The sequence below is a fragment of the Puma concolor genome, chromosome E1, assembly GCF_028749965.1.
Source record: "Puma concolor isolate L17-30 chromosome E1, mPumCon1.1.hap2, whole genome shotgun sequence".
Classification (NCBI taxonomy): domain Eukaryota; kingdom Metazoa; phylum Chordata; class Mammalia; order Carnivora; family Felidae; genus Puma; species Puma concolor.
In genome coordinates this window covers 9,685,325-9,711,373 of record NC_141680.1, presented here as the reverse complement: position 1 = coordinate 9,711,373, position 26,049 = coordinate 9,685,325, and the positions used below count along the sequence as shown (strand labels likewise).

The 26,049-nt window shown below is 54.5% G+C and overlaps 1 protein-coding gene across 1 annotated transcript in view; it reads right to left on the bottom strand.

Moving 5' to 3' along the window:
- Positions 1-26,049, bottom strand: part of LRRC75A (leucine rich repeat containing 75A) — a 47,223-nt gene continuing 21,174 nt past the window's right edge. Inside the window, exons 2-4 of the mRNA XM_086686102.1 lie at positions 15,574-15,702; positions 5,121-5,236; positions 1-2,075 (exon numbers count right to left, since the gene is read on the bottom strand). Of these exons, the coding sequence (XP_086542228.1) occupies positions 1,535-2,075; positions 5,121-5,236; positions 15,574-15,702 (786 nt within the window). The 3' untranslated portion in view covers positions 1-1,534. The remainder of the gene's footprint in view (positions 2,076-5,120; positions 5,237-15,573; positions 15,703-26,049) is intronic.

Here is a 26,049-nt window from a genome sequence, read left to right as displayed (position 1 = left end):
TGGTTTTTAGTATTGATTCTTAAAAATGTATTTGGAGAAAAGTTTGATTACTGCTGTTAGATATGAGCAGTCCAGGTATTGGCATTTGTCAACATCTGTATGGTCCGGTCTAAGCTGTTCTCCTGTAACACCTTCAGACTTTAAGGGTGAAAGTTCCAAAGCATTTAAGGCATCCACACCTTTGATTCCAGTCTGTTGCCCTTGGGCCACGTCCTTTTGCATAGCCTCCACCTCCTGAAACTATGCTTAGTCCAACCTTTGAGCAGTGGCAGGCAAGGTGCCATAGTCTGGTTCTTGACCTAGCCCCCATCTTGCTGCCTTCCTGAGTTGGAATCTTGCCTGTCAACGAGGCTGGAGGCCTGTCAGGCCGTGCTTCCCAGCTGTCTGCCATTTGCCTGAGCAGTCTGGTCACCATCTATGGGCTTTTTCTCAGCTTAAAAGGGCTGTTTTCCAATCTCCCTGGACTTGAAGTCTATGCCTTGGGTCTAGGCTTATTGTGCCTAGAAGGCTTGTAGGCCTTGAGTAAGAAGAGAGGGTGAAAAAAACCTTTGCTTCCTCTCCTTGGGAACCTCTACTTTTGGGAGGCAGTAGATCCGCCAAGAGTTTGAAGTTTGATCTCATGGTCTTGGGTTTTTTTAAGGAGCCCTCCATAGGAGGTTTTGGGAGTGTGCTCCATATCACGAATTACTTTGGGGACTTTGAGAAATTCTGAGAAAGACCCTTAAGATCCTTTTAAAGGGGCAGTACTCTGGCTTGCACACTAGCAACACTGAACCCTAGTGAAGGGCTGGTAGACTTTGGCTTGGGGCAGGGGTTATGGTGTAGGGTTTCTGGGTGGGCCTTTTTATGCATGCCGGTATTTGTAGGCATTCTGGGATGCTCTTGAAGGGTATGGGGTGGCTGGGCCTGGGCTGGGGCCCTGGAATCCCAGGTGGAGGTGCGGCTTCAGAAATGGAGGCGGAGACTGGGAGTGGTTCCTCAGAGCCCCCAGGGCTTTACAGGGAGGAGGTAGAACCTACTGGAGTCAGGATGGAGACTAGGCTCTTGGAGTCTCTGGGCAGCCAGTGCCCGAACCCCCCACCTTCAGCCAGGTATGAGGGTAAAGATTCCAACCTGCCTTGAGCGGGGGCTCACATCTGGGCTATCAGGGTAGCATCTGGCTGGAGTTTGCTTCCCAGAATAGGAAAAAAATTCTCTATCAGGAAATAGGAAGTTAGATGTAGGGCCAGAACTGCACTCTGTTCCTGTGGGTGAGTTCTTACATTAGGTTAAGCTTTCCGCATCTCCAAACAGACTGCTCCCACAAATCTGCCAAGGATGATTTCTCAGGAGCAGAGGAGATTAGCAAGGGGGCAGTGGAGACCGAAGAGAAGTGTTAACAACCCCCTTTCCAGATGCTACAGTCTGGCTCCGGTGGCTGGGGCTGCCCTGGCCAATTTTGGGGGACAGCCTGAGGCCCCTAGTGGGGCCCCCTAGCCTGCCTCAGTCACCTTACTCCACCAGGACTCCCTGGGGAGGCCCCCCTACGTCTGTGTCATGTCTGAGCTCTGCCTATGTTCTCCCTGCCCTCATGGTCTTCAGCAGGATCCTGAGGGCCGCCTCCAGGGTCCTCCTGGCCCACTGGCCCATCCCGGGCCTCCTCCCCACTGCCCGGGCCCTCGCCCAGCTCCAGGATGGTGGGTAGGTGGCCCTGCTTCGGGGATCGCTTGCGCAAGCTGAGCAGGAAGGGTTGGGGCAACGAGAAGATGTCCACGTTGTTGCCCAGGTCGATCCACGTGACATTGGGGAACTTGCTGGGGTCCTTGAGGGTGTCGGTGAGGTCACGCAGCAGGGCCCGCGTCAGCCGGTTGCCATTGAGTGCCAGCGTGGCGAGGCGGGGCAGGGCGCTGAGCGCCGGCAGCAGCTGCCGGACCATGTCGTCCGTGAGGCCGGTGAAGCCCAGCTCCACGCTGTCCACCTGTTCCCCGCAGCGCTGCAGGTAGCTGGTCACCCGCTCCAGGTCCCGCGAGGTCAGCGGGATGCCCGACAGGTCCACCGTGTTGTCCGGAGGGCTCCCAGCCAGGACAGCCTTGAGGCTGAAGGGGAGAAGGCACAAGCGACGTTCAAGCAGGGGGCCTTTTCCCCAGGGGCAGCAGTGGCCGCCACCACGGGGCCACCTTCTGCTCTGCAATGCCAGGGATGGGAGAGACCAGGCCCTCTGGTCCCCGTGGTACTACCTCACATCTCAGCCTGGCTGGGCCCGGCTGTTCAGAGCTTGAGGGGCCACAAGGGAAAGAAGGGCCCAGATGTTTCTGCAGTGACTAAGGGTACGTTCTGGGTACCCATAGTGCCTGCGTTTGCATCTTCACTCTTTTTTTCTTCCTGTGCGTGTGATCTTTAGTCACGTGACCTCTAACCCTGTGCCTCAGTTTCACCTGAACAGATGGAGCTAATCGCGTACCACAGAGTTGTTCATGAAATGAGGTCATAGGCACAAAGCATTTAGGACAATGCCTTGTCCATGTGAGTTATGAAGAAGTATTTGCTGCTGTCATTACTTGGACTGAGCTTCCTGCGTCCCCAAGAGTGCCACAAAGTCTCCTGAGGCCTCTCTCGCAGGATAATCTTGCCCACCAGATGGGGGAATCCTTAGGGAGAGCCCTGTAGGACCACAGGCAGGGGTCGGGTGCAGGGGCTCTGGGCTTGGGGGGCAGGTAGCTGCCGACTCCTGGAGGCTCAGTGCTCTGCACCCCCACCCACTCTCCCATCTGCTACTCCTCGCTCTTCCTGCTCCTCGTTCTGTGGCCAGAGCTCCCCATTTCCAGGTACCACATGAGCCCCAGGGCTCCAACCGTGGGCAGGAGAGGAAGGTGGAGGGGGCTCGGCCTGTTTCAAGAGCATATGTTAATAGCAGCAGCCCAAAGATGGCGGCTTGGACAGAAGTCTCTATTCTTGGGATCTGAAGCCGGAAGGCTCCTAGCAGCTGGGTGATCGTGGCCAGTCAAATGGCGACAGTAACATCCCCTCCCTCGTTCAATCCTTCAGCAAGTGTTTGTTAAGCTCCCACTACATGCCAGGCCCTGTCCTAGGCACTGGGGTCACAGTAGTGGACAAGATGGACAAGATCCCTGTTTTCACTCTACTGCGGGGGGAGGGTGGGGGGAGGGTGAGACAGACAGACAACAAACGAGATTGAAGTGAGAGGGGTCTGCTCAAGGAAGCCTTCTCTGAGGACTTAATTTGAGCTGACATTTAAAGAAGTGGGCCATCAGAAGAGTCTGGTAAAAGTTCCAGCAGAGTGGGTACATGCAAAGGCCCTGAGGCTGGGAAGAGTTGGTGTCTGCGAGCCAGCAGGAAGGCCGCCTTGTTTGCAGTGAGGGGAAGTGAGAGGTGAGAGGCCACAGAGGAGCAGAGGGCCCATCACGGAGGGCCCTGTTTAGACTCAAGTGTGATGGGAAGCCGCCTGAGGGGAGCGAAGCTGTTGAAATGAAGAATGGGCTGAGCACACATGTGTGTTGGGGAGACAGGAGAGGAGGCGCCTGGATTCCAGCAGAGCTCGCATTTCCAGCTTTTCAATCCTAAAGACCTAGCTCACAGACTCCGAAATGGCATTCCAGATTCCACGGGTCTTCCTGTCCTGCTCTGTCCCCCTGACCTCAGCCCAGTTGAGGGCTTGCTTCGTGAGAGCCTCACACTGTTCCTCCAGGATCCGGCTCCTCTCCTGGCTTTGGAGTGGGGGAGTCCAGAAGGGAAAGAGGAACCAGAGTTCTTGTGGGTGAGGGAGGGCAGTCCTGCCCCTACCCAGTCTAGGGGAAGGACACAAGCCACTCTGCCCCGGGATCATTTACAAGGAAGGCAGGGGCGCTCTCTCTAGAAAGCCTTCCTTCCAGGCTCCCCTTTAATTGGCTTCCTATGGTGCTACCTGTCTCGGTCCACAGGTTCTGTGTCCCAGCTGCCCCGAACCCCCCAATCTTTAGAAGGTCCAAAACCCCTTGAGGGTTCCCATTGCTGTGTGGGCCAGGGGCATGGCTGGGGTCTGGATCTCCCTAGGAGCCATCCAGGAGAACCAGGGGGGATCCAGTGGGAGTGCCCATGATGAGGGAGCTTGGGGCAAGTTCAGAGCAAAATACAGGCTGGCACCCCCCCCCCCCCCGCAGGTGGCATCTACATGATACTCCTCGGACACTCCTGGCCACCCAAGAACAAAGGAAAGGGGGTTTAAGTGCTCGCCATGGTGATGTGGGAAACTAAGGCAGATGAAAAATTACTCCCTTACTGCCTACAGCCCATTGACAAGTCCTTGGCACAGGCAGAGTGACGGTCCTCTGGGAGCTCAGCTGCCTCCATGATGACACTTTGCTAGGGGCAAAAGAGAACCTTAGCTTAACTTACCCCAACCTCGAGGATCCTGTAAGTCTACTTCCTTTATCTCAACTCCCCCAAGATACATGCTGGCCATTGTACTCCCAAAGCTTATGGCCCCTGATACACATCTAAAGGGTCTCATGGCTGAGGTTTTATCAAACGGTAATAAATGGCCTTTCCCTAGCAACAGCTAGCCCCTCAAGGTGCTGGAAACCTTGCTTCCAAAATTCCTTAGAGACTTACTCTGTCCCCGACCCCCTCCCAACCTGAGGTATATAATGAGTTACCCCTCACGACCCCAATGCAGCTCTTCCTGCCCGTGGGTCCTGTCCCTGTGCTTTAATAAAATCACCTTTTTTTGCACCAAAGACGTCTTCAAGAATTCTTTCTTGGCCGTCTGCTCCGGACCACCCCACCATCACCCCAAAACCTCATCACCCATATTCCGCACACCAGGAAATAGAAACTCCTCCCGTCGGCCTCCCCACCCACCCCTTCTGAATGGGCCCACACTCCCCAGTTCCCCATCCACAGACAGGGGTCCCGCCTGCACTCCCCTCACGGCTCTCGCCCTTGTGGAATGCCCTCCTTCAGTCTCCCCTCCTTCGGGCACCTTCCAAGACCAGCCCTCTGGTCTCAGCTCCTCCCTTCACCCCCGGGGGAGGGAACGTGGTGTAACACCCGGCCTGGCATGGGTTCACTTTGGGCTACCCTGGAGGGGGAGGGGAGGCCGGGCGGGGGGCAGGGCAGCTCCACCTCAGGTGACGGAGACTCACCAGGCCTGTGGCTTCCTCTTCACCAGCCCCCGGTGCCGCCTCCACTGCGAGTGGGGGCTGAGGTGGTAAGTCAGCTGCCTGCACAGCTTCTCCGTGGCGCCCAGCGCGTCGCCTTCCTGCAGAGACGACCACAGGCAGGGGGTCCCTGAGGGGCAGGAACAGGCAGAGGGGCCCAGGCCCTCACCCCCAGCTTCCCGTCTCCACTGGAGGAGCACGACGCCCCCGGGCTGCTCACAGAGGCCTGTCCTGCCGGCTCACGGAGGGACCCCCTTAGTAGAGGGCAGTGCTGCCAACGGATCTGCCTCATGTTCTCGTTTCTGTGAATTCGTTGCTGTCGTGGCAAAATCGAGATTTACAGAGACCTCTGAATTCCAGACAATCTGACCGTTGAGCAGAGCTGAGGGCTTGGCTGACCCCCTAGCTAGTATTCACCCTGGTCTCTGCCTCTCCCCAATGTCCAGGGCCTTTCTGCTCACTCATTTGCTCAACAAATACTGACTGAGCACCCCCTCTAGGTGACAGGCACTTGTTCTAGGAGCCGGGGATACAGCCGTGAACAGATGGTCCCGCACTGGTCTTTCACATAGTAAAGACGAAAGGGAAATGCTTTTGTGGTGCCTCGGGGAAAAATGTCAAAAGTGGGAAAATAAAAGAATGGGGAGGCCAAGTCTTTTCCCAGCCCACTTCATTCATCTACTCTAATCTATCTGGACAATCGGCTTTTTTTTTTTTTTTTTTTTTTTGGTAAGTAAGCTCTATACCCAACGTGGGGCTCGAACTCATGACCTCGAGAACAAGCGTCGCATGTTCTACGGACTGAGCCAGGCACTGCAGGCCCGTCCCATCAGCAGTTTGGAGTTTGAAATAACTGTCCTGAATTGTGTCCCGACCAAAGTTCTTAAATTTGGGTCCTAATCGCAGGTACCTTGGAATGTGGCTGTATGTGCAGAGTAATTAAGGTAAAATGCGGTCATTGGGGGTGGGCCCTAAGCCAGTATGACCGGTGTCCTCATGAAAAGAGATTGGGACACAGACATGCACAGAGGAAAAGACCATGTGAGGACACAGGGAGAAGATGGCCATCTCTAGGCCAAGGGGAGGACTCAAGAGATCAACCTTGCCAACATCTTGACCTTGGACTTCCAGCTATCAGAGCTATGAGAAAATAAATCTCTGCCGTTTAAGTGGTATTTTGTTATGGAGGGCCTAATGAACTTACACTGGGTTCCAGGGGGCATCAGAGAGATGCTAGAGAGACGCCAGCTCTGTCCCAAGGAACGTCAAGCCCACAGATGGTCACCAAGCCCTGGGGGAGGGAGGGCCAAGAGGGCGGGCTCTTGCCAGGTGGCCCAGTGCTAAAAGCTGAGAGCCAGCAAGTGCTGGGGCTCAGATGCAAACCCACGTGCGGAGAGCAACATGTATGTGGTGAGGTTCAACCATGAACCTGTGACCAGTGCTCAGCAGAGTGCCCGGCGCTCAGTAAAGGCCAACTTGATGGCCTGTGACCATCGTCACTCTGCTAACGGAGAAGCAGTGTATTGAGTCGTTAAGAGCACAGACTCAGAGCCAAACCCGGTGGATCTTCCCCCTCGTTTTGGTACCTCCTCTGTGACCTCAGGAAGTCACTTGACTGTGAAGGGATAACAAACCAGAGTCGCGGGGCATTTTGTGAGGATGAAAACAGTTACAACTTGTAGAGTGCTCTGACTGTAGCTCAGCACGCAACTCTCCAGGAAAGCCCACTGGGTAAATACCGTGCTGTCCTGAGCGGGTAAAGAAGGAGGACTTCCATCCAAGGCTCAGATTTGAGTTTGGCTTTTAAGGGCTGATATGGGTTTGTGATTTTTGCATGGAGAGAGGAAACGAGGCATCCCTAAGTGAGGAGGAAATGGGTGCAAAGGTTTAGGTGTTGGGTGTATTACGGGGGCAGGAGTAGGTGACAACCTGGGGTCCTGTCACTTCTCGCCACCTCCACGGCTACCACTTGGTCCAAGCCACCACCATCTGTCACATGGATTACTGCACACGGACGTTATGCTAGGACTTTACAGAATCCCCACAACACCCCAGAGCAGAAACACTTTCATTATCCCCATTTTGAAGAGGAAGAAACTGGGGCGCCTGGGTGGCTCAGTCGGTTGAGCGTCTGACTTCGGCTCGGGTCGTGATCTCGCAGTTCACGGATTCGAGCCCCGTGTTGGGCTCTGTGCTGGCAGCTGGAGCCTGCTTTGGATTCTGTGTCTTCCTCTCTCTTTGCCTCTCCCCCACTCACACCCTGTCTCTCTCTCTCTCAAAAAAATATATAATTAATTCATTAAAGAGGAAGAAACTGAGGCCTACAGAGCAGGGCTGGGGCTGATGGGAAGGCAAGAGAAGACCTTGAGGGCGGGAGACGAGAGAGCGAAGAGGCAGGTAAAGGGGGTGTTGAGTGTCCAAAGAGGCGAGGCATCCGAATGGGGATCCAGGAGACACAGGCTCGAGAGTGAATGCAGTCGGTTTAGACAGCACCTCTGGTCTCTGGTTCTCCAAGAACCTCACTTCCTACTGCCCACGCCTTCTGATAAACAAATGTCACCTATCACTTCAGGCGATTACACGTGCAAACCCCTGGACTGCACGTTCTGATTCCTAGACTTAGTCTCTTGCTGAACCTCGTCATATGGGTGTGTCGGGAAGGGCTGAAAGTGACCAGGGCCGCCACGCTTGCCTGACCTGGCACGGGGTGGAGAGGGTGTGGGCTGGGAGGCGATGAGGACGGGTCCGGGCTTTGGGCTGGGGAGCTGGGTGAAAGGCAAGGGGCTCCAGGGGAGAAGGGACAGAAAGGCAGGGCAGGGTTAGTGTCCAGCTCATTTGGAGCCACGTGAAGGATCTCCTGGAAGATGCTACTGGAATTACGAGGCTGGGGCTCAAGGCACATTCATCACATTCATCAGCCTCTGATGACACCCTCCCCCTCGGCCCCCCGGCCATGGAATGAGCTAAGGGGGAGGACACACTGGACACAAAGGGATGGAGAAGGCACAGTGTAGCCCTGAGCGCCAAGGAAAAGGGAAGAGTCTGCGGGACTCCAGTGAGGAGGCCTCGGCCAGAAGAGGCTCAGGGAGGGGCGCCTGGGTGGCTCAGTCGGTTAAGTGTCCAACTTTGGCTCAGGTCATGATCTCGTGGTTCATGAGTTCGAGCCCCACATTGGGCTCTGCGCTGACAGTTCAGAGCCCGGGGCCTGCTTCAGATTCTGTGTCTCCCTCTCTCTCTGCCTCTCCCTCACTCGTGCTGTCTCTGTCTCTCTCAAATATAAATAAAAATAATAAAAATAAAAAATAAAAATCCCTGCTGCCTGTGGCCAACCCCAGCATGGGTCTGCAGCTTGCGTGCGGGGCTTGTTTCAAAGCTCCGCAGGTGATTCCCCTGTGTCGCCAAGGTGGAGAAGCACCAGTTCAAACGCTTCAAAGACAAGACGGACCGAGTGCGTGCGTGAGACTGGGTGGTCCGCCCGGCTTCACTCCTGGGACCACTCCGGGGAAAGAACATCGCCACCCTCCCACGGCACCTGCCCCAAAGCTGAGAACCGAGCTCCTCAGCTTGGGCTCCTCCTCCAACCACTTCCCAGGGTTGCCAAAGTCCGGGGTCATCCTCTGGGTCTGAGCGGCTGGGCCTTGGAAAGAAGAAACAAAGAGAGGAAAAGGCGGCAAAGCAGCCGCCGCAGTGCGCGGACACGGCCACAAGGGGGCAGCAGCGTGCAAGGCGCGGCAACGCGTGGTCCGTGCGCGGCCGCTCCCCGACCTGGGAGACTGAGCAAGCCCGATTCCTCACCAACAAGGACAATGGATACGGTCACCTCACCGCTGATCGGAGACTCAGCGCGAGCTAGTGTCCTTCCAGAAGTGAGAGCTCCCCTCCACTATGTAGTTTGTCTGGACTACATACACAACAGCCAACATTTGCTGCTCATCTACTGGTCGGCGTCGCCCCTGCATTGTATGCACAACCTCGTCACAATGCAGTTAACTCGCAACCATCCCCTGAAACGGGCGCTATTATCCCCACTTTACAGACGAGAACTGAGGCTTACGGAAGTGGAATAGACTGGCAAGCCCCACAGCTTGTAAAATGGAATGGGGACTCCAAGCTCGGCTCTGAGGCTGGCATCCTTCCCGACCTGCCATCCCGCGCTGCGCTCTGCGCTGCCCTCCCGGGGATACGCCTTTTGCTTTCGGTGGGTTCAAGGTGTTTCTCTCACTTGCACCCACAAAAGCCGCCTTAAGCAAGCCCATCTAATTTTCCCCCAGCTCCGTCCATTTTCGAAGGCCCCTCCCGGCCTCCCTCCTGCGGAGAACAGGACAAAGCAAGGGCTGGCCCCGAGTTGGAGAAGTCAGGAGAGGGTGGGGAAGGGAGAGGACGCAAGGAGAGGGAGGCGGCAAAGGAGGAGGAGGAAGTGCCGTTTCTGCGTGGTTTCCAGAAACAGCCGCCTCTCGGTACAGAGCAGCCACGCGCCCCTTGTGCAACCTCGACCGAGGAGTTTGAACACCGGCGCCGCAAAGGAACGGGGTCCGCGCGCCCTGCACCCAGCAATGCGCGCTCTGCAGGGCCCGCTCTGCTCGCCAAAGTGGTGAGGCCCAGCAGCCCCTTTGTGCAACCAGACCCCATCCCGGGCCGCAGCTGATTGGCCCAGAAGCGGGCACTAGCAGACCGCAGCCAACCAGCCGTGTCCTGGGGACGAGACACACCCCCGTCTCCTCCCCGGGCTGGACGCCGCCCCCCACCCCCCACCTCCACCCACCTCCAGGAGTAAACCCGGAGCCCCTGGAATGGAGAGGGAGGCCGGGGTGAGCAGAGAGGCGGGACGGAGAGATGTCTGCCCTGCACTGTAAGTTCTAGCCCCGCCTTCCAAGCGTGGCTGTCTTTGGGCCCCACAAGACAGCTGGATAAATTCTCTTCTTAGCCTGAGGCAGCGTGAGTGGGCTTCTGTTACTTGCGACAGTCCTATCCCACGCCCGAGGCTCAAAGGCGGTTTGTGGAATCAATTCTGCAGCCCTTCCTCCCACCCATGGAAAAGGAAGAAGAAAGGAGAGGGACATGGTGCAAGCCAGGGGGGACCGGGCACTGCAGGGTGGGGTGCGGGTCCCGCAGTGCCTCTTGCGGCCTGACCATTGCCTCTGACCCGGGCCCTGGGGAAGAACCTGACGGCCTCTCACTGGCTTGTCAGGAAAGATGCTTAAGGCCGACTGCAGTCCCCTCCAGGAGGGGGTCCCAGCATTCGGACACTGCCCCACCTCCCTGTCAGATGGTGGCTCCCACCTGCCATCCTGGCTGCCCCAGGCACCATTGTGTGCTCCCGCAGGCCCCAAACCAGCACAGCCCCCCACTACTACAGCCCCAAGGCTTCCCTCACTCATTCACAAATTCATTGATTCATCCGATATCGACTGTCCTTCCTACCGCACGCTGGATGCTGCTCCAGATACCGAGTTCTCCTGGCTTTTCTCTTTACTCCCTTCCTGGAGTCCATTATCTACTCTTCTCGGTGCCTGGAAGGCTGAGCCTATAGACAGCATCACTGACCCTCTGGCCCCGGCTTCCAGTCGGGTTCAGCTAATGAGAGCGATTGGAGCGAGATCAGAGGACAGGAGGAAAGGCCCTTCTCTTCTCATTCCCTTCTTGTTTCAGCCTGTGTGGTAGTCAGCCTCCAAGATGGCCCCCACCACCCATCCTGGCCTCCTGTAATAGCCCCCTTTCGTAGTCTCCTTCCACACGGCATCAGGGCTGACCTGAGCGGTCCACAGAATGTGGCTGGGTCATAAGAGATATTGTGGTGTCTGCCTTGCTCATTATTGGATCACCTGCTCAGCGATAAGCCAGCTGCCACGATGTGAGGAAGTTCAAGAGGTCCTATGGAGAGGCCCGTGTGGCAAGGAGCTGGGGGCTCCTGCCAACAGCCAAGGGATGTGCCATCCGGGAAGGGGGTCTGCCAATCTCTGCCAAGCCTGTTGACGCTTGCAACTCTGGCCACTGTCTTAAGGGACCCTAAGCTAGAACCACTGATACTCTCTGTCCCTGTCTCAAAATAAATAAATAAATAAATAAATAGAAATACTGCATGGTTCTAGAAGCAGGGTTCTGGCTCCCATGTCATGGCTTGCACCCACGGCCCTTTCTGGTAACAGCTTCCCACTGCTGCTCATCTTTGGGTGTCTCAACATCCCCTGTTGGCTTCCGTGTGGCCTGCTTCTCCCCGGGGCCCTGCCTGGCGCAAGAAGTAACGGCGAACGAGACAGGTGTCATCTCTTGCCCGTTCGGAATTGACATTCTGGTGGGGAAGGCGGGCAGTAGGTTAGCTCACGAGTAAGCAAGCCAGAGAACTTCGGAGACCCGCGAGTGAAATAACGCAATACACAGCGCAAAGGCTGGCCGGGACGACTCTGCGAGCTAGGCTGGTCAAAGGTGGCCCTGGAGAGGACACAGTCGGGCTGAGCCTGAACGGAGGAGAGGGCAGCCCAGCCAGAGAGGGCAGGTGTGGTCACAGGCAGGAGCAGGGTCCGTAAGGTCAGGAAGGATCTGGATGCTCTGGGCACAGGCAGGAGGGCCACGTGGCTGGAGCGTGGGACAGGGAAATAAGGAATGATACAGGAAATGCAGGCAGGGGCAAATAAAGAGTTTGGTTTCAGCCTACAATGCGACGCCACAATGGAAGGTATCTCAGGGAGGCGCACGTGTGATCCAGGGCACCTTGCAGATGATTCTCTGGGTGTTCCCAGAGCATAGAGGGCAGGAGCAGAGGCCCAGAGTCCAGGTGGAGACTCTGACAGCAGCCCTGAGACGGGGGACGCGGGGACCAGGAGGGCCTTGGAGAGACCCCAACCACTGGGGAATCAGGGCTGTTGGAACTTGCTGGCTGTGGCGGGCAACATGGCTGTTCCATCCCAAACGCCCTTGGATCCACGTTTCCCAATTTTGTGCTTCTGTCTGGACGGCCCAGGCGAGCCAGTGAGACAGATGTGCCTGGGAGCTTACGTCCCAGGGGAGCCCATCTATGGTTCGAGCCCCGGGGTCCTCGAGGGACCAGGCCAAAGCCACCTGCCCTCCTCAGGATGGAGCCTGGGCTGGCCTGGCTTCCCTGGGACACCTCCTTAACAGATTGCTGTCCACACACCCTCATTTTAGCGTCTGCGTGCGGGGAACCCTACTGTAGACACGATGGGATAGATGTGCGGGGCTGGAGCTGGGGCCCAGGGAAGGAAAGAGCCTCAAATTTCCCACTAAGTGATCTGTGCTCACAGTGGGGGAGGGGTGGTGACTCACGGGCTCCAGGGCACAAATGTCCAAGAGGTGGGTGACTTTTGAGCACACGGTCACGGGTGGGATGGGGTTCTGCCCGTCCCCTTCCACCTCGGGACAGGCACAGACCCACCCCTTTGCCAGGGCCCAGGCCCACCTCCAGCTGGGACACAGGTCAAGAAAATGGATGGGACTCATTCAAGGGGGTCGTCTTAGTGGTGGGAAGGGTTATTTGTCTGGTGGATGCTCCACCAAGACTGGACCAGGAAGGGTTGCTTCCTTTGTCCCGTCTCACAATTGAGGGAGACGCCCCCTCATAGTTGATGGTCTTGACATCTCTGCCTATAACCTTAAGGCTCACACTTGAGTGAAAGAGCTAAGAACGGGAGGTCCTGGCCAGCCCCAAGGCAGTCATGTATTGGGGGTGGGCCTGGGGGCTGCCCTTACCACCAGGCTCGGGGCCCTAGAGTCGGGACCGCCCATCTCGGCCTCCACCCCAACCGGAAGAGTCCTTCGGAAGGGTTTCTCCTGCCACATGGCCTTAGATATGGGCAGGGGAACCTGCCAGGCTCCCGGGCCTCCGACAGGGCTGACGCCACCGGCTGGCTCTCGGAAATCCGGAAATCAGAAGCCAGACCCTTGTCCTCCAAGACTCTGAGGCCACTGCCGGCCTCCGTGCCCCACAACTGACGTGCTGGGCCCGAGCACCCTGCTTGGCACATGATTGGTGCTCGATGACTGAATTATACCTTAGCTTCTGCGTACAGGGGCTCCTCCATGCCAGACACACGGCGTCCTTCTCAAGAATCATTTTTCCGACGGGCCCACAGGAGACGGTGTTGTTATCCCCCTTTGGAGCGGAGGAAGATGAAGTTCAGGGGTGCCTGGGCGGCTCAGTTGGTTAAGCGCCAACTCTCGGTTTCCGCTCAAGTCATGACCTCACAGTTCGTGAGTTCGAGCTCCACGTGGGACTCTGCGCTGTCAGCCCAGAGCCTGCTTGGGATTCTCTCTCTCCCTCTCTCTGTCTCTCCCCCACTCTCTCTCTCAAAATAAATAAATAAATAAATAACCTTAAAAAAAAGAAGAAGAAGAAGAAGAAGAGGCCAGAGAGCTAGCCAGTTCTTTTTCTTTCTGCCACGTGAGGCCACAGCAAGAAGGTGGCTGTCTGCAAACCCAGAGCAGGGCTCTCATCGGAACCCAACCATGCTGGGCACCCTGATCTTGGGCTTCCGGTTTCCAGAACTGTGAGCAACACATTTCTGTTGTTTATAAGCCACGCGGTCAGTGGTAACGTGTTGTAGCGGCGTGAGCTAAGACAACAACAGGGCCCTGTGGTCGCCGCCCAGACAGAAGGGATGGAACTCAGCACAGAATCCCTTGGGCCACCTCTCCTTCCCTCCCCGTCCAGTCTCCTGAGGTCCGGCATGGGCGGGCAGGGAGGGAGGAGGGGGGACGGGTGATCAGGCTGTTCCCGCACAGGCCCCCCACCTCCAGCCCCCATGCAACCCTGCGAGCCCCCACTCAAGCCCTGAGAGAAGCTGCTGGCCATTGAGGGACAGTGCAGAGATCCTGAACAACCGGTCCCCACTCTGCCCGGAACTGGGGTCCAGATCACATCTGGAGTGTAACCTTTATCCGATGACTTCATTGCCTGAATCTGGTCTTCCTCAACGTTAAAATGGGCATGAAAATAACATCTCTCCCAATGAGCTGCTTTGAGTGTCACCCCTTGACCTGCGGGCATCTAAGTTCTAGAAAAGGCAGAGGTCTGGCACCTGCGAGGCCTACGGACTCTGGTCTCAGCTGCTCCAGGCTGAGCCAGGTATAATCTGAATGAGAAGTGAAGGTGACTCCAGGCCCAGCCGGTCCCCCCCCCCCACGGCTCCTGGCACCCGCCCCTCTTCCCCGGGCCCGAGGCTCCCAGCCTGCCAACCGTCACTGCCAGCTTTTTCTAACCGGCACATATTTGAGCCCAGCATCCCTGCCTTCTGCTGCGTCCCACCACCAACCCTCCCCCACGCCTGCCGCCGACCGTCTCCCAGCCCTTCAGAACTCACTCCTCACCTCGGAGTCCTGGCTCCAAACAGCCCCAGAAGCCAAAGTCAAGGCCCTAGACAAAGGCCCAGATGGAGGCTCAGCTCCAGAGCAAGGTCCCAGCCCCCTGGACGACTGTGGGTCTGAAAATCACCTCCTCCCTCTTATCCTAGATCCTACTTTGAAAGCACGAGCTTCCCTCAGGCACTCCTGGGTCCTGCTCCGGCTTCCCTGCCCCTGTTCCGCGCTTCTTTTGGAAACTGCTAGAAATTGAGGGATGGGAGAGAAAAGCTCCAGGGTGGGGCTGCCCCACCCCGGCCCTCCCGGGCCCTGCCAGGGCAGCTCTGGGTGAGCCGGCCCCGAACCCCTCGAGAGGGGCAGAGCCTCCCATCCGGAAATGTCTAAGTAGTACCTGGCTGCGGAGCTAGGGACCCCGGAGCTTTTCCCTCTCAGCTTCGGAAGCCAGTGGACGTGAGCAAAGTGGGTGGGTGGAAAATGACATTCAGCCTTAGGCAGGGAGACCGCTGGGAGTGGGGGGACTGAGGCCGGAGGCAAGCAGGGTCCCTGCGAGATTTACGTGGCACCTTTGTGCACATAAGGAAACGTCCGCCTCTAGATGGACACAGTCTTGCACCGGCGCCTAAGGCCTGGTGGTGGAGACCGGGCTGGATCTGAGTGGTCTCCTGTCTGCCCTCACCCCTGCCACCTCTGCTCTTACGTGTCATTGTGCGAGGTACAACCTACGTGACTCTACGCGGTGGCCCTGGCCCCACGTAATAGGGGAGGCTACTCAGCTCCAGTCCTATAGAAATGAGGGCTTCGTGTTACCAGAACTTCCCGTTTTTCAAGGGTAGCTAAATATGGAGAACGTGTGAAATATTCTGAGTTTTACATGTTGGCAGTGAATTCGGATTTAATACACTCAGGAGCCAAACAAATCCCCTACTGATCATGCTGATCTCTGCTATGGATGCTGGGCCTTAGGACAGGGCAGGCATCAGGCCCGCTGGCTTGATGTCTGCACAAGGGGCTTGTGCCCTTGGCCCCGGGCAGTATCAACCAACCCTCCTGGGCACTGGGTTCTCTGGCAGAAGGGCGCCCGCCTCACACCCCCAGATCTGGCGGGCTCAGACCACAGCTGCCCTACCGGCTTGGGGCAGTGGATGTAACGGGCCAGGCTGATGATGAGGTCGTGTGTGATGGGGTCCACCAGGTTCCGGAAGCTGGCGTAGCGGTACAGAACGTCGTCCAGAGAGGTTGACTCCATGCCCAGGTCCTGCAAGAGTGAAGGACGTCCAGAGGTCAGGGGCGGCTCAGCCCTACCCCTCGAGTCCCACCCAACAGGCCCAGAACAGCCCTCTGCTCTGGAGGTGGCTCAGTGCCCCGCTCCAGCACCCGGGCAAAGACGGAGACCCCCCCCCCACCCCGTCACACACTCACACACACACACACACACACACACACTCCCTTCAAGGTTTCCCAGCTGCAGAACTTCCCCAGGGGGCCAGGGAAGCCCCTGCAGAGATGGCCTTCCCAGTGCAGGGATGTATCTATCTCAAGCCCTCCAACCTCTGGTCGAAGGTTTTCATGCTTCCTGAGGTCATTTTTACTCCTCCTTCTTGGTGGTCCTTTGTCTTGAGGGGCTTCTGAATCGTGGAGTTGAATCGTGGGCTGTCAGGTGCCCAGAAGAAAACCCCACCGGGGCTCCCACAGAAAGGGCATCAAGTGGGGGCAGAGCTTCCCCAAGCTTGAGGAGGGACAAGGGTTTGGGAGTCACCACACACGGAGAGCCCCAGTTGGGGGCCTCTGCAGACACCCCTGGCCTTCCCAGCAATGGACCCCATGGGCTTGGCCCAGAACAGTGACCAGTGTGCATTAGGACCCAGGGGCCCGACTCCAAATGTTCTGGACTGTGTAAGACCCAGAGATTCTTACACAGCCCCAGGGAAAGGGCAGGCTACCCAAACAGGACTAAGTGTGAATTCCCCACCAGTCAAGCCTGCTGAAGCTTGAAACAGCGTTAATCACTTTAGAGAAGTATAGAAACATGGGTTTCTACCCTAGAGAGTTAGAATAAACTTTATGCCCTCTCTGTGTGAAAAAGCAGGGGTAAACCTTGTGTCTTTCCTCGAGCGCCTCGCCCCAGTCTCTGTTGTCCTCTGGTGGGAGCTACGGTTTCTGTTCTCAGCTTGGTGTCTTGCCTGAACCAGGCAGTGGTAACATTTCCACTCGGGGGGGGGGGGGGGGGGGGGCGGGGACTGCCCCCAGCCCACTTTGAGGACCACTGGGGCCACTGAAGGTGGGCAGGGAAAGCAAGTACCACCCACTTCTGCCGCCCTCACCTTACGGCCCCTGGTCCCCTGAGCTGCACTTGAAGCTGCCCCCGCACAGGCCAGAGAAGGGAGCATCCCAGCCTGAGTTCCCAGGGGCCAGCGCCCTGGGGCATAGGAAATGTGTGCTTAGTGGGTGAGTCCCAGGAGGGGTTTGCTCCCTGCCATTTTGGTGGTGGTGGTGGGGGGGGGTCCTGAACTTTTCCAAACACCTTCCCGTGTGATGCTTAGAAATCCCATAAGGTTGGGGTGCCTGGGTGGCTCAGTCGGTTAAGCGTCCGACTTCAGCTCAGGTCACGATCTCGCGGTCCGTGAGTTCGAGCCCCGCATCGGGCTCTGGGCTGATGGCTCAGAGCCTGGAGCCTGCTTCCGATTCTGTGTCTCCCTCTCTCTCTGCCCCTCCCCCGTTCATGCTCTGTCTCTGTCTCAAAAATAAATAAATGTTAAAAAAAAAAAGAAAAAAAAAAAAAGAAATCCCATAAGGCAAGTAGGCTGCGCATCATTATTCCCAATTTACAGATGAAGAAACCAAGGCCCAGGACTTCAGGAATGGAACGTACGACATGACGACTGTGGTCATTGCTGCTGAGTGAGCGCACATCCTAAGAGCTCTCATCGCAAAGAAGAAAACATGGTTTTTCTTTTTTTTCTCCCGTAACTACATGAGGTGAGGCGATTAACTCAGCTTACTGTGGTAACCATCTCACAGTGGCTGGAAGTCAAGCCGTGAGGTGGTACACCTTAACCTTACACAATGCCGTAACTCAATTATCTCCCAGTCACAGGGCGCCTGGGTGGCTCAGTTGATTGAGCGTCCGACTTTGGCTCACGTCACGATCTTTCTGGCTCATGAATTCGAGACCGGCATTGGGCTCTGTGCTGTCAGCTCAGAGCCTGGAGCCTGTTCGGATTCTGTGTCTCCCTCTCTCTCTGCTCCTCCCCCACTAGTGCTCAGTCTCTCTCTCCAAAATAAATAAAAACATAAAAAAATTTTTTTAAATTATATCCCAGTCACAGTGGAAGACAAACAATCACCTATAATAAAGATGTTTTTAAAGAAAAATTTCAGGGCGCCTGGGTGGCTCAGTCGGTTAAGTGTCTGACTTCGGCTCGGGTCGTGATCTCACGGTTCGTGGGTTTGAGCCCCGCATCAGGCTCTGCTGACAGCTCGGAGCCTGGAGCCTGTTCCAGATTCTGTGTCTCCCTTTCTCTCTGTGCCCCTCCCCTGCTCGTGCTCTGTCTGTCTCTCTCCAAAACAAATATTAAAAAAATTTGTTAAAAACAAAAAATAAAGAAAAATTTCAGGAATGGGTGGGGGGGGTGGCTATGTGTCAGTGGGGGGGGGGCGGGGAGCTCTTTGGGGATTGCTCTGGTTTATCTGGTTTATCCGAAGTGAGTTGGGCTGGAGGCCGGATGAACGTGCAGGGAATGCCGTCCTGAAGTCCTGAGGTTTGGTGGTGACATTTTTAAGAGCAAAGAAAGGAAGGATCTTTGCTTTGTGGATCCGGCCGGGGGCACCTGAGTCGGTTAAGTGTCTGACTTTGGCTCAGGTCATGATCTCTGCTGTCAGCACGGGGCCCACTTTGGATTCTCTGTCCCCCTCTCTCTCTGCTCCTCCCCCGCTTTCTCTCTTTCTCAAAAATAAATTAGCATTGAAAAAAAGAGAGAAAGAAAGAAAGAAAGAAAGAAAGAAAGAAAGAAAGAAAGAAAAGAAAGAAAGAAAAAAGAAAGAAAAGGAAGGAAGGAAAGAAGGAAGGAAGGAAGGAAGGAAGGAAGGAAGGAAGGAAGGAAGGAAGGAAGGAAGGAAAGAATCGATTCCAAGGGCCAGTGAGGGGGGCTTTGCTGCCTACCCAGCAGGAATGGATCTCAGAGGCAAGGAGCCCTCTGTCAGGGCCTCTGGCTGCTGAAATAATTTACCAGGGACCTAGATGCAGGGCTCAAGGTCTGGTGTGCATACTGGCACAGGGAGGCTTCTGACGTGCCAGCTGCCAAGTTCCACAGCTGAAGGCCTTTGCAGACCCAGATACAACACTGTTGCGGATCTCGGTCTCCGGCCTGACTTGTTCTATCCCTCGGCCAGCGCCGTGTCCTGGACAAGCTACCTCATATCACTGGGTCTCAGTTTCCTTATCTGTAAAATGGAGCCAGGGACCCTCCATCATGAGTAGGTGAGGGCAATGAAACCAAGTAACATATGTAAACATCTGACTCAGGTCATGATCTCAAGGTTAGCGGGTTTGAATCCCACATCGGGTGACCTCGAGTCCTACTTCTCTCTCTGCCTCTCGCTCACTTGCACCCTCTGTCTCTCTCTCTCTCTCTCTCTCTCTCTCTCTCTCATAAAAAAGAAGCCTCTGGCGGGGAAGAATACCACCAACACAGCCCTCCCCACCCTACCCTCCTGGCCTCCACCCCCCTCCCCTCTGCAAGGCCCCTCCTCTCCTTACACGATTGCTCTTAACCACTTCTTGGACCACAGACCCATTTGAGAATGTGACAAAAGCCATGACCTCTCTCTTTAGAAAACTCGAGACTTAGGCCTCATGGTCAGCAGGGTCAGGGCACGTGTGATCTCAGAACACACACTGTTACTCAGTAATGTGCAAAAATGCATCCTTGTGGCAGGAAGAGGCTGGGAATGTAGGAAGGGGGAGTCACAGGGCCTGTGTTCTAGGGTCTTAGAAGGCCCATGTGTCAAAGTGCCGAGGCTCCCCTTTCCTGGGGCCGTGGGTGAGGGAAGCGGACGGTCCCATGGGTGGAAATGGAGGGGTGGTTATTGCCACGGCCAGAGGCTGGATTTGTGGCCACAGGAGGACAGAAGATACATTTATCTTTCTCTTCCTGCCTGTCCTTTGGTGAGATGTCGACTTCACGCCAGCCTCTGCCTCCCCCGTTTTGTCCCTGCCTGGATGTCCCTGCAGAAAGCACCAGATTCTAGGTTCTACCCAGCCGCCACACACTGTCAGTCTGCGGGCAACAGACTTCTTCCCTCTTGGGATCTGTTTCCCCATCTGTGAAATGGGCAGATGAACCACACTAGTAGTTACCAAACTGTATTTCCAAGATCTTGGGGCTGAAAGCAAGCAACAGACAGGCCAGAGGGGTCAGCAAGCTCTCGACAGAGCAGGCCACCCTTCAGTTAGAAACTACAGGAACACAAACAACCCCCCAAAGTAGTTCTGTTGCCAAAGCCAAGTCTGAAAACCCTGGACTGGTTGACGGCCCGGGCTCTTGCACTCCTTCCGGCCCTGCCCCCTCTTCCCATTTCCCTCCTTTCCAGGCCAGTAGAGGCCATGCCAGCCGGGGAGGACCAAGAAAACCCTCGTTGTTAACCCCGGGGTTGGAGCAGGTCTGGGGAGGCGCAAACTGTTCTTCCCAGAACCCCTCGTGCTCACTCTGGGCACCCAGCCTGCTGACGGTGGCTCCAGCTGTGGGGGCTGCTGTTGTCTGGACTCGTTTAGCTGTTGCTTGGGAGGGGGGGAGCCCAGGGGGAGGAGAGGAGGGTCTCCCCAGGAAGGCAGACGTGGTCCTGCTCAGCCCTGCCCTGCTCACTGTGCTTTGGGTAACTGTGGGTCATGCCACAGCCCTCCCCGTGAATTGCAGCCGGGGTGGGGCTCCTGAAGGTCCCAGGGCTACGGGTTATGAGAAGCTGCAACCCGGAAAACCAAATGGGGGCTGGACAAGGGCGGCTGCACATTTTATTGCTGTTATTTCTTTGTTTCGACCCCATCTAGGCCCGCGAATGCTTGAGCTGCTTGAGGATATTTCTGGGCTCCTAGCTGTCCTCCCCACCCCGCTCTCCGAGGCTAATTCATGGGGGACGACTGTGTCACAGCTTTGCTCTGATGGCCCCACTGATGCTGCCCAACAGGGGCCTCCGACGTTAGGAGGCTCTCGGGAAGGGATGAGGCGGGAGGTAAGTGGTGCCTGCTGCGTGCACGGGGAAAAGACCCAAATCCACACGGGGCTCCTCTGGGCCACCCCGGGCACAGCCTTGGACTTGGAGGGGCTGGTCTGCCTTGCAAAGTACCAGGCAGTAAGGAAAACAGCTTCCTCGCTATGGTCTAAACAGCGGCATCTCTAGGAACTGGGCAAACAGGGTTCCTTATCAGAAAGCTTAGGGACAACAGCGGGTGTCCCTGGGTCACTGCCATAGGCAGCTTTGCTTGAAGAGTGTCACCAGCAGGGGACCAAGGTGGCCAGTGGCTGGCACACTCCATCTCGTGTAAGCGGGGGCCCCATGGTACTTGAGCTTGAAGAACCAGGTTTGGGGACTCGTTCCTGTAGGAAGACAGGTGATGGACCTGAGGTTAGGGGTAGGGGTATGGCTTTCCAAAAAGTGAGCAGAGATCCGCGTAGACGAGCATTTCTCCAAGTGTGGTCTATAGTCCCGTTCAGGGGCTCTGCGAGATCCTCTTTTCTAATGACATGTCAGCGTGACCTAGATTTTCTTTGCAGACTTCAACCCCGACAAGCCGCTGCAAGAGATCGAATGCAGAAGCAGCAGGTATGATGGGGCGCCTGGGTGGCGCAGTCGGTTAGGCGTCCGACTTCAGCCAGGTCACGATCTCGCGGTCCGTGGGTTCGAGCCCCGCGTCGGGCTCTGGGCTGATGGCTCAGAGCCTGGAGCCTGTTTCTGATTCTGTGTCTCCCTCTCTCTCTGCCCCTCCCCCGTTCATGCTCTGTCTCTCTCTGTCCCAAAAATAAATAAAAAACGTTGAAAAAAAAATGTTTTAAAAAGAAGCAGCAGGTATGAGAATCCAGCTATCTTCTGTCAAGCCACACATTACAGAGATTCGAAAAACTGTAAAACAATGCCACGTCCCTCACTGAAGTGTTTTCCGTTTGAAAAATGTAGTTATTTTTGTAAAAATTTATTTCTTGCACGTGTGAGATTATTAATTTTAAAAGAATGAATAAATAAATCTTTTTAATTTTTATTAAAAAATTTTAAAATTATGTATGCTGAGAGAGCGAGTGAGTGAGCAGGGAAGGGGCAGAGAGAGAGGGAGAGAGAATCCCAAGCACGGAGCCCGACGTGGGGCTCAAACCCACGAACCATGAGATCATGACCTGAGCCGAAAACCAAGAGTGGAGTGATTAACCGGCTGAGTCACCCAGGTGCCCCAGGTGCCCCAATCTCTCTCTCTCTTTTTTTTTTAATTGTGAATTGGAGGTTAATTTATTACGAACTCATATATATTTTTTTTAATGTATGAAATTTATTGTCAAATTGGTTTCCATACAACACCCAGTGCTCATCCCAAAAGGTGCCCTCCTCAATACCCATCACCCACCCTCCCCTCCCTCCCACCCCCCATTTCTCTCTTTTTTTTTAAGTAAACTCTACACCCATCGCGGGGCTTGAACTCACGACCCTGAGATCAAGAGTCACACGTTCTACCAATTGAGTCTGCCAGGTGCCCCGAAATGAATATATAAATCTTTAAAACACTTTTGTTTGGGGGCGCCTGGGTGGCGCAGTCAGTTAAGCGTCCAACTTCAGCTCAGGTCACGATCTCTCGGTCCGTGAGTTCGAGACCCGCGTCGGGCTCTGGGCTGATGGCTCAGAGCCTGGAGCCTGTTTCCGATTCTGTGTCTCCCTGTCTCTCTGCCCCTCCCCCGTTCATGCTCTGTCTCTCTCTGTCCCAAAAATAAAAATAAACGTTGAAAAAAAAAATTAAAACACTTTTGTTTGATTTCTTTTTTTTTGTTTGTTTAACATTTATTTGAGAGAGAGAGACAGAGACAGAGACAGAGCATGAGTGGGGGAGGGGCAGAGAGAGAGGGAGACACAGAATTCGAAGCCGGCTCCAGGCTCTGAGCTGTCAGCACAGAGCTGGAGACGGACTTCGACCTCAGCTGAAGTCAGATGCTTAACCAACTGAGCCACCCAGGCGCCCCTTGTCTGATTTCTAATATGGTGACTAGCATCTGCTAGACGTAACCCACATAAAGAAAATCTCTTTTTGAGGTCCTCAATAATTTTAAAGGGCATAAAGTTTCCCCAAAACATTCAAAATAGAACTACCGTGCAATCCAGGAATCCCACTTCTGGGGATATATACAAAGGAGACGAAAACAGACCATTGATGAGTTACACACATTCTCATGTTCATTGCGTTATTCACAATAGCCAAGAGGTGGGAACAACCTAAGTGTTGGCTGAATCGATAAAGATGTGGTACACACACACACACACACACACACACACACACACTGGAATACTATTCAGCCATTAAGAAAAAGGAAATCCTGCCATCTGCGACCACACGGAAGGACCTTGAGGGCATTATGCTAAGGGAGATAAGTCAGACAGGAAAACAAATACTGCATAATCTCACTTCTGTGTGGAATCTAGAAAGGACCAAACTCAAAAACACAGAGTATAATGGTGGTTACCAGGGGCTGGGGGTGAGACATGTGGTTTAAGGGTATATACTAGCAACCAGTAGATAAGTAAGTCTGGGAGATTTAATACACAGTATGGTGATTATAGACAACACCACTATTACAAACGTTAACCTCGCTAAGAGACTAGGTCTTTTTTTTTTTTTTTTTTTAAGTTTTTTATTTTAGAGAGAGAGTGTGAGAAGGGCAGAGGGGCAGAGGACGAGAGAGAGATAATCTTTTTAATGTTTATTTTTGAGCAGAGAGGGGGGAGGCGGGAGCGGGGGCAGAGGATCTGAAACGGGCTCTGTGCGGGGCTTGAACTCACGAACCGTGAGATCATGACCTGAGCCAAAGTAGGGCACTTAACTGACTGAGCCACCCAGGAGCCCCAACAGCTGGTATCTTTATAACCATGTCTCCAAGTCACCAAAGGGGCATCCCTCTGTGATGCCCTTTAAGACTCCAAAAATCCCTTCGTGGTACCTCTCCTGTGACCCCAACTGTTCCTCAGTGTCTCATCTCCACCCTGCCAACCCTCTCAGGCTTCCCTTCCTGACACAAATCGACTTAACTTCTCTGGCTGACCAACCCGCTCCCCAACCAGAAAGTAACAAGTCTTAGCAAACATGGGAAGAAACGGGAAACTTGTGCTTGCTGATGAGAATGTGAAAAGGCACAGTCACTGTGGAAAAGAGAATGGCATTTCCTCAAAAAATTAAAAGTAGACGGGCGCCTGGGTGGCTCAGTCGGTTAGGTGTCTGACTTCGGCTCAGGTCATGACCTTGCACTCCGTGAGTTCGAGCCCCATGTCGGGCTCTGTGCTGACAGCTCAGAGCCTGGAGCCTGTTTCAGATTCTGTGTCTCCCTCTCTCTCTGCCCCTCCCCAGCTCACGGTCTCTCTCTCTCTCTCTCAAAAACAAATAAACATTAAAAACATTTTTTTAATTAAAAATAGAATTACCATATATGCCCCCGAAGAACCGAAAGCGGGGACTCAAGCCAACATTTGCACACCTGCAGCATTATCTGCAATAGCCAAAAGGTGGAAACAACCCAAGTGTCCACCAACAGATGGGTGGAGAACCAAAGCGTGGTGTATATACAACGATGGAATATTATTCAGTCATGAAAAGGAATGAAACCCCACATGTGCTACACCACGGATGTGGTGGATATTGAGGATATTATGCTAAGCGAGATAGGCCGGTCACAAAAGGATAGTCCCACTTACATGAGGTTCTGAGAGCCATCAAATTCACAGAGACAGAAAGTAGGTGGCTGCCGTGGGCTGGGGGGACAAGGATTGAGGAGTTAGTGTTTAACGGGCACAGAGTCTCAGCTTTGCAAGATGAGAGAGTTCTGGAGATGGGATTGCACAACAATGTGAATGCACCCACCAACACCGACCTTTGAAAATGGTTAAGACGGGGGGCGCCTGGGTGGCTCAGTCGGTTAAACGTCCGACTTCAGCTCAGGTCACGATCTCACGGTCCGTGGGTTCGAGCCCCGCGTCGGGCTCTGGGCTGATGGCTCGGAACCTGGAGCCTGCTTCCGATTCTAGTCTCCCTCTCTCTCTGCCCCTCCCCCGTTCATGCTCTGTCTCTCTCTGTCCCAAAAATAAATAAACGTTAAAAAAAAAAAAATTAAAAAAAAAAAAAAAAAGAAAATGGTTAAGATGGTACATTTTATGTTCTGCGTAGTTCCCAACAACGTAAGGAAAGGCCTAGGAAGGCAAACACAGACACCTTCTGGAGGTGGGAGGAGGGCTCAGGAGGAGGAGGGGGCATGCGCATCTGGCCATTTTTTTTTTTTCTGTCACATTTGGTTACTAAAATTTTTTGCCACTGTGTCCATCTTTCCATCTACAAACACCCACCTTTTCTCAACCTGTTCTTTTCATCAGGAAAACCGACGGTGGCTCTCAGTCTCTTGTGATTGTCGCTTCTATTTTTTTAAAGGATTTTATTTTTATTTTTTTAACTTTTATTTATTTAAAAAAATTTAAATATTTTTGAGAGACAGAGAGAGAGAGCGAGAGAGAAAACGAGTGGGGGAGGGGCAGAGAGAGAGGGAGACCCAGAATCCGAAGCAGGCTCCAGGCTCCAAGCTGTTGGCATAGAGCCCGATGCGGGGCTCGAACCCACGAACCGTGAGATCACGACCCGAGCTGAAGTCAGATGCCTAACCAACTGAGCCACCCAGGAGCCCCAAGGATTTTAAGTCATCTCTACCCCCAACGTGGGGCTCGAACTCACAACCTCGAGATCAAGAGTCGCAGGCTCTACCAACTGAGCCAGCAGGGGGCCCCTGATCTTATCTTTTTCATGTCCTTTCCATAACACTCTCTCAGAGTGTCTCAAGTTTGCCTTCCTCGTCCTCATCCTTGATCTCATGTTCTGAGTGTACTTTCAGTCTCTCCAGGAAGGACGGCAAGTGGGCTAGCATTTTCCTCCGATTCTTATTTTTCTCATTAATCTCCTTTTCATCTCACCCTCTGGTTTTTCCCCCCGTTTCAGCTTGGCCTCTTTGTGCGGCATTTTGTTCTTTTCCCACAAAGTTCACTTCTTCCGGATCCTGCTGTAGATCATTTTTGGAGGTCAGGGTTCAGCTTCCGCGGCATTGATTTATCCTACACCCGTGTTTTTTCTTTTCCCCACTTGTTCACCCTGGAAAGAGGCACCATCTAGTGAGACCCACTAGACCCATCTGTCTAGTGGTGATACTGTGATTTGTAGTAACTTATAATATATATTTGGGGGCACACCTGGGTGGCTCAGTAGGTTGAGCATCTGACTCTTGATTTCGGTTCAAGGTTTGTGAGTTCGAGCCCCACGTCAGGCTCTATGCTGACAGTGCAGATCCTGCTTGGGCTTCCCTCTCCCTCTCTCAAAAATTAATTA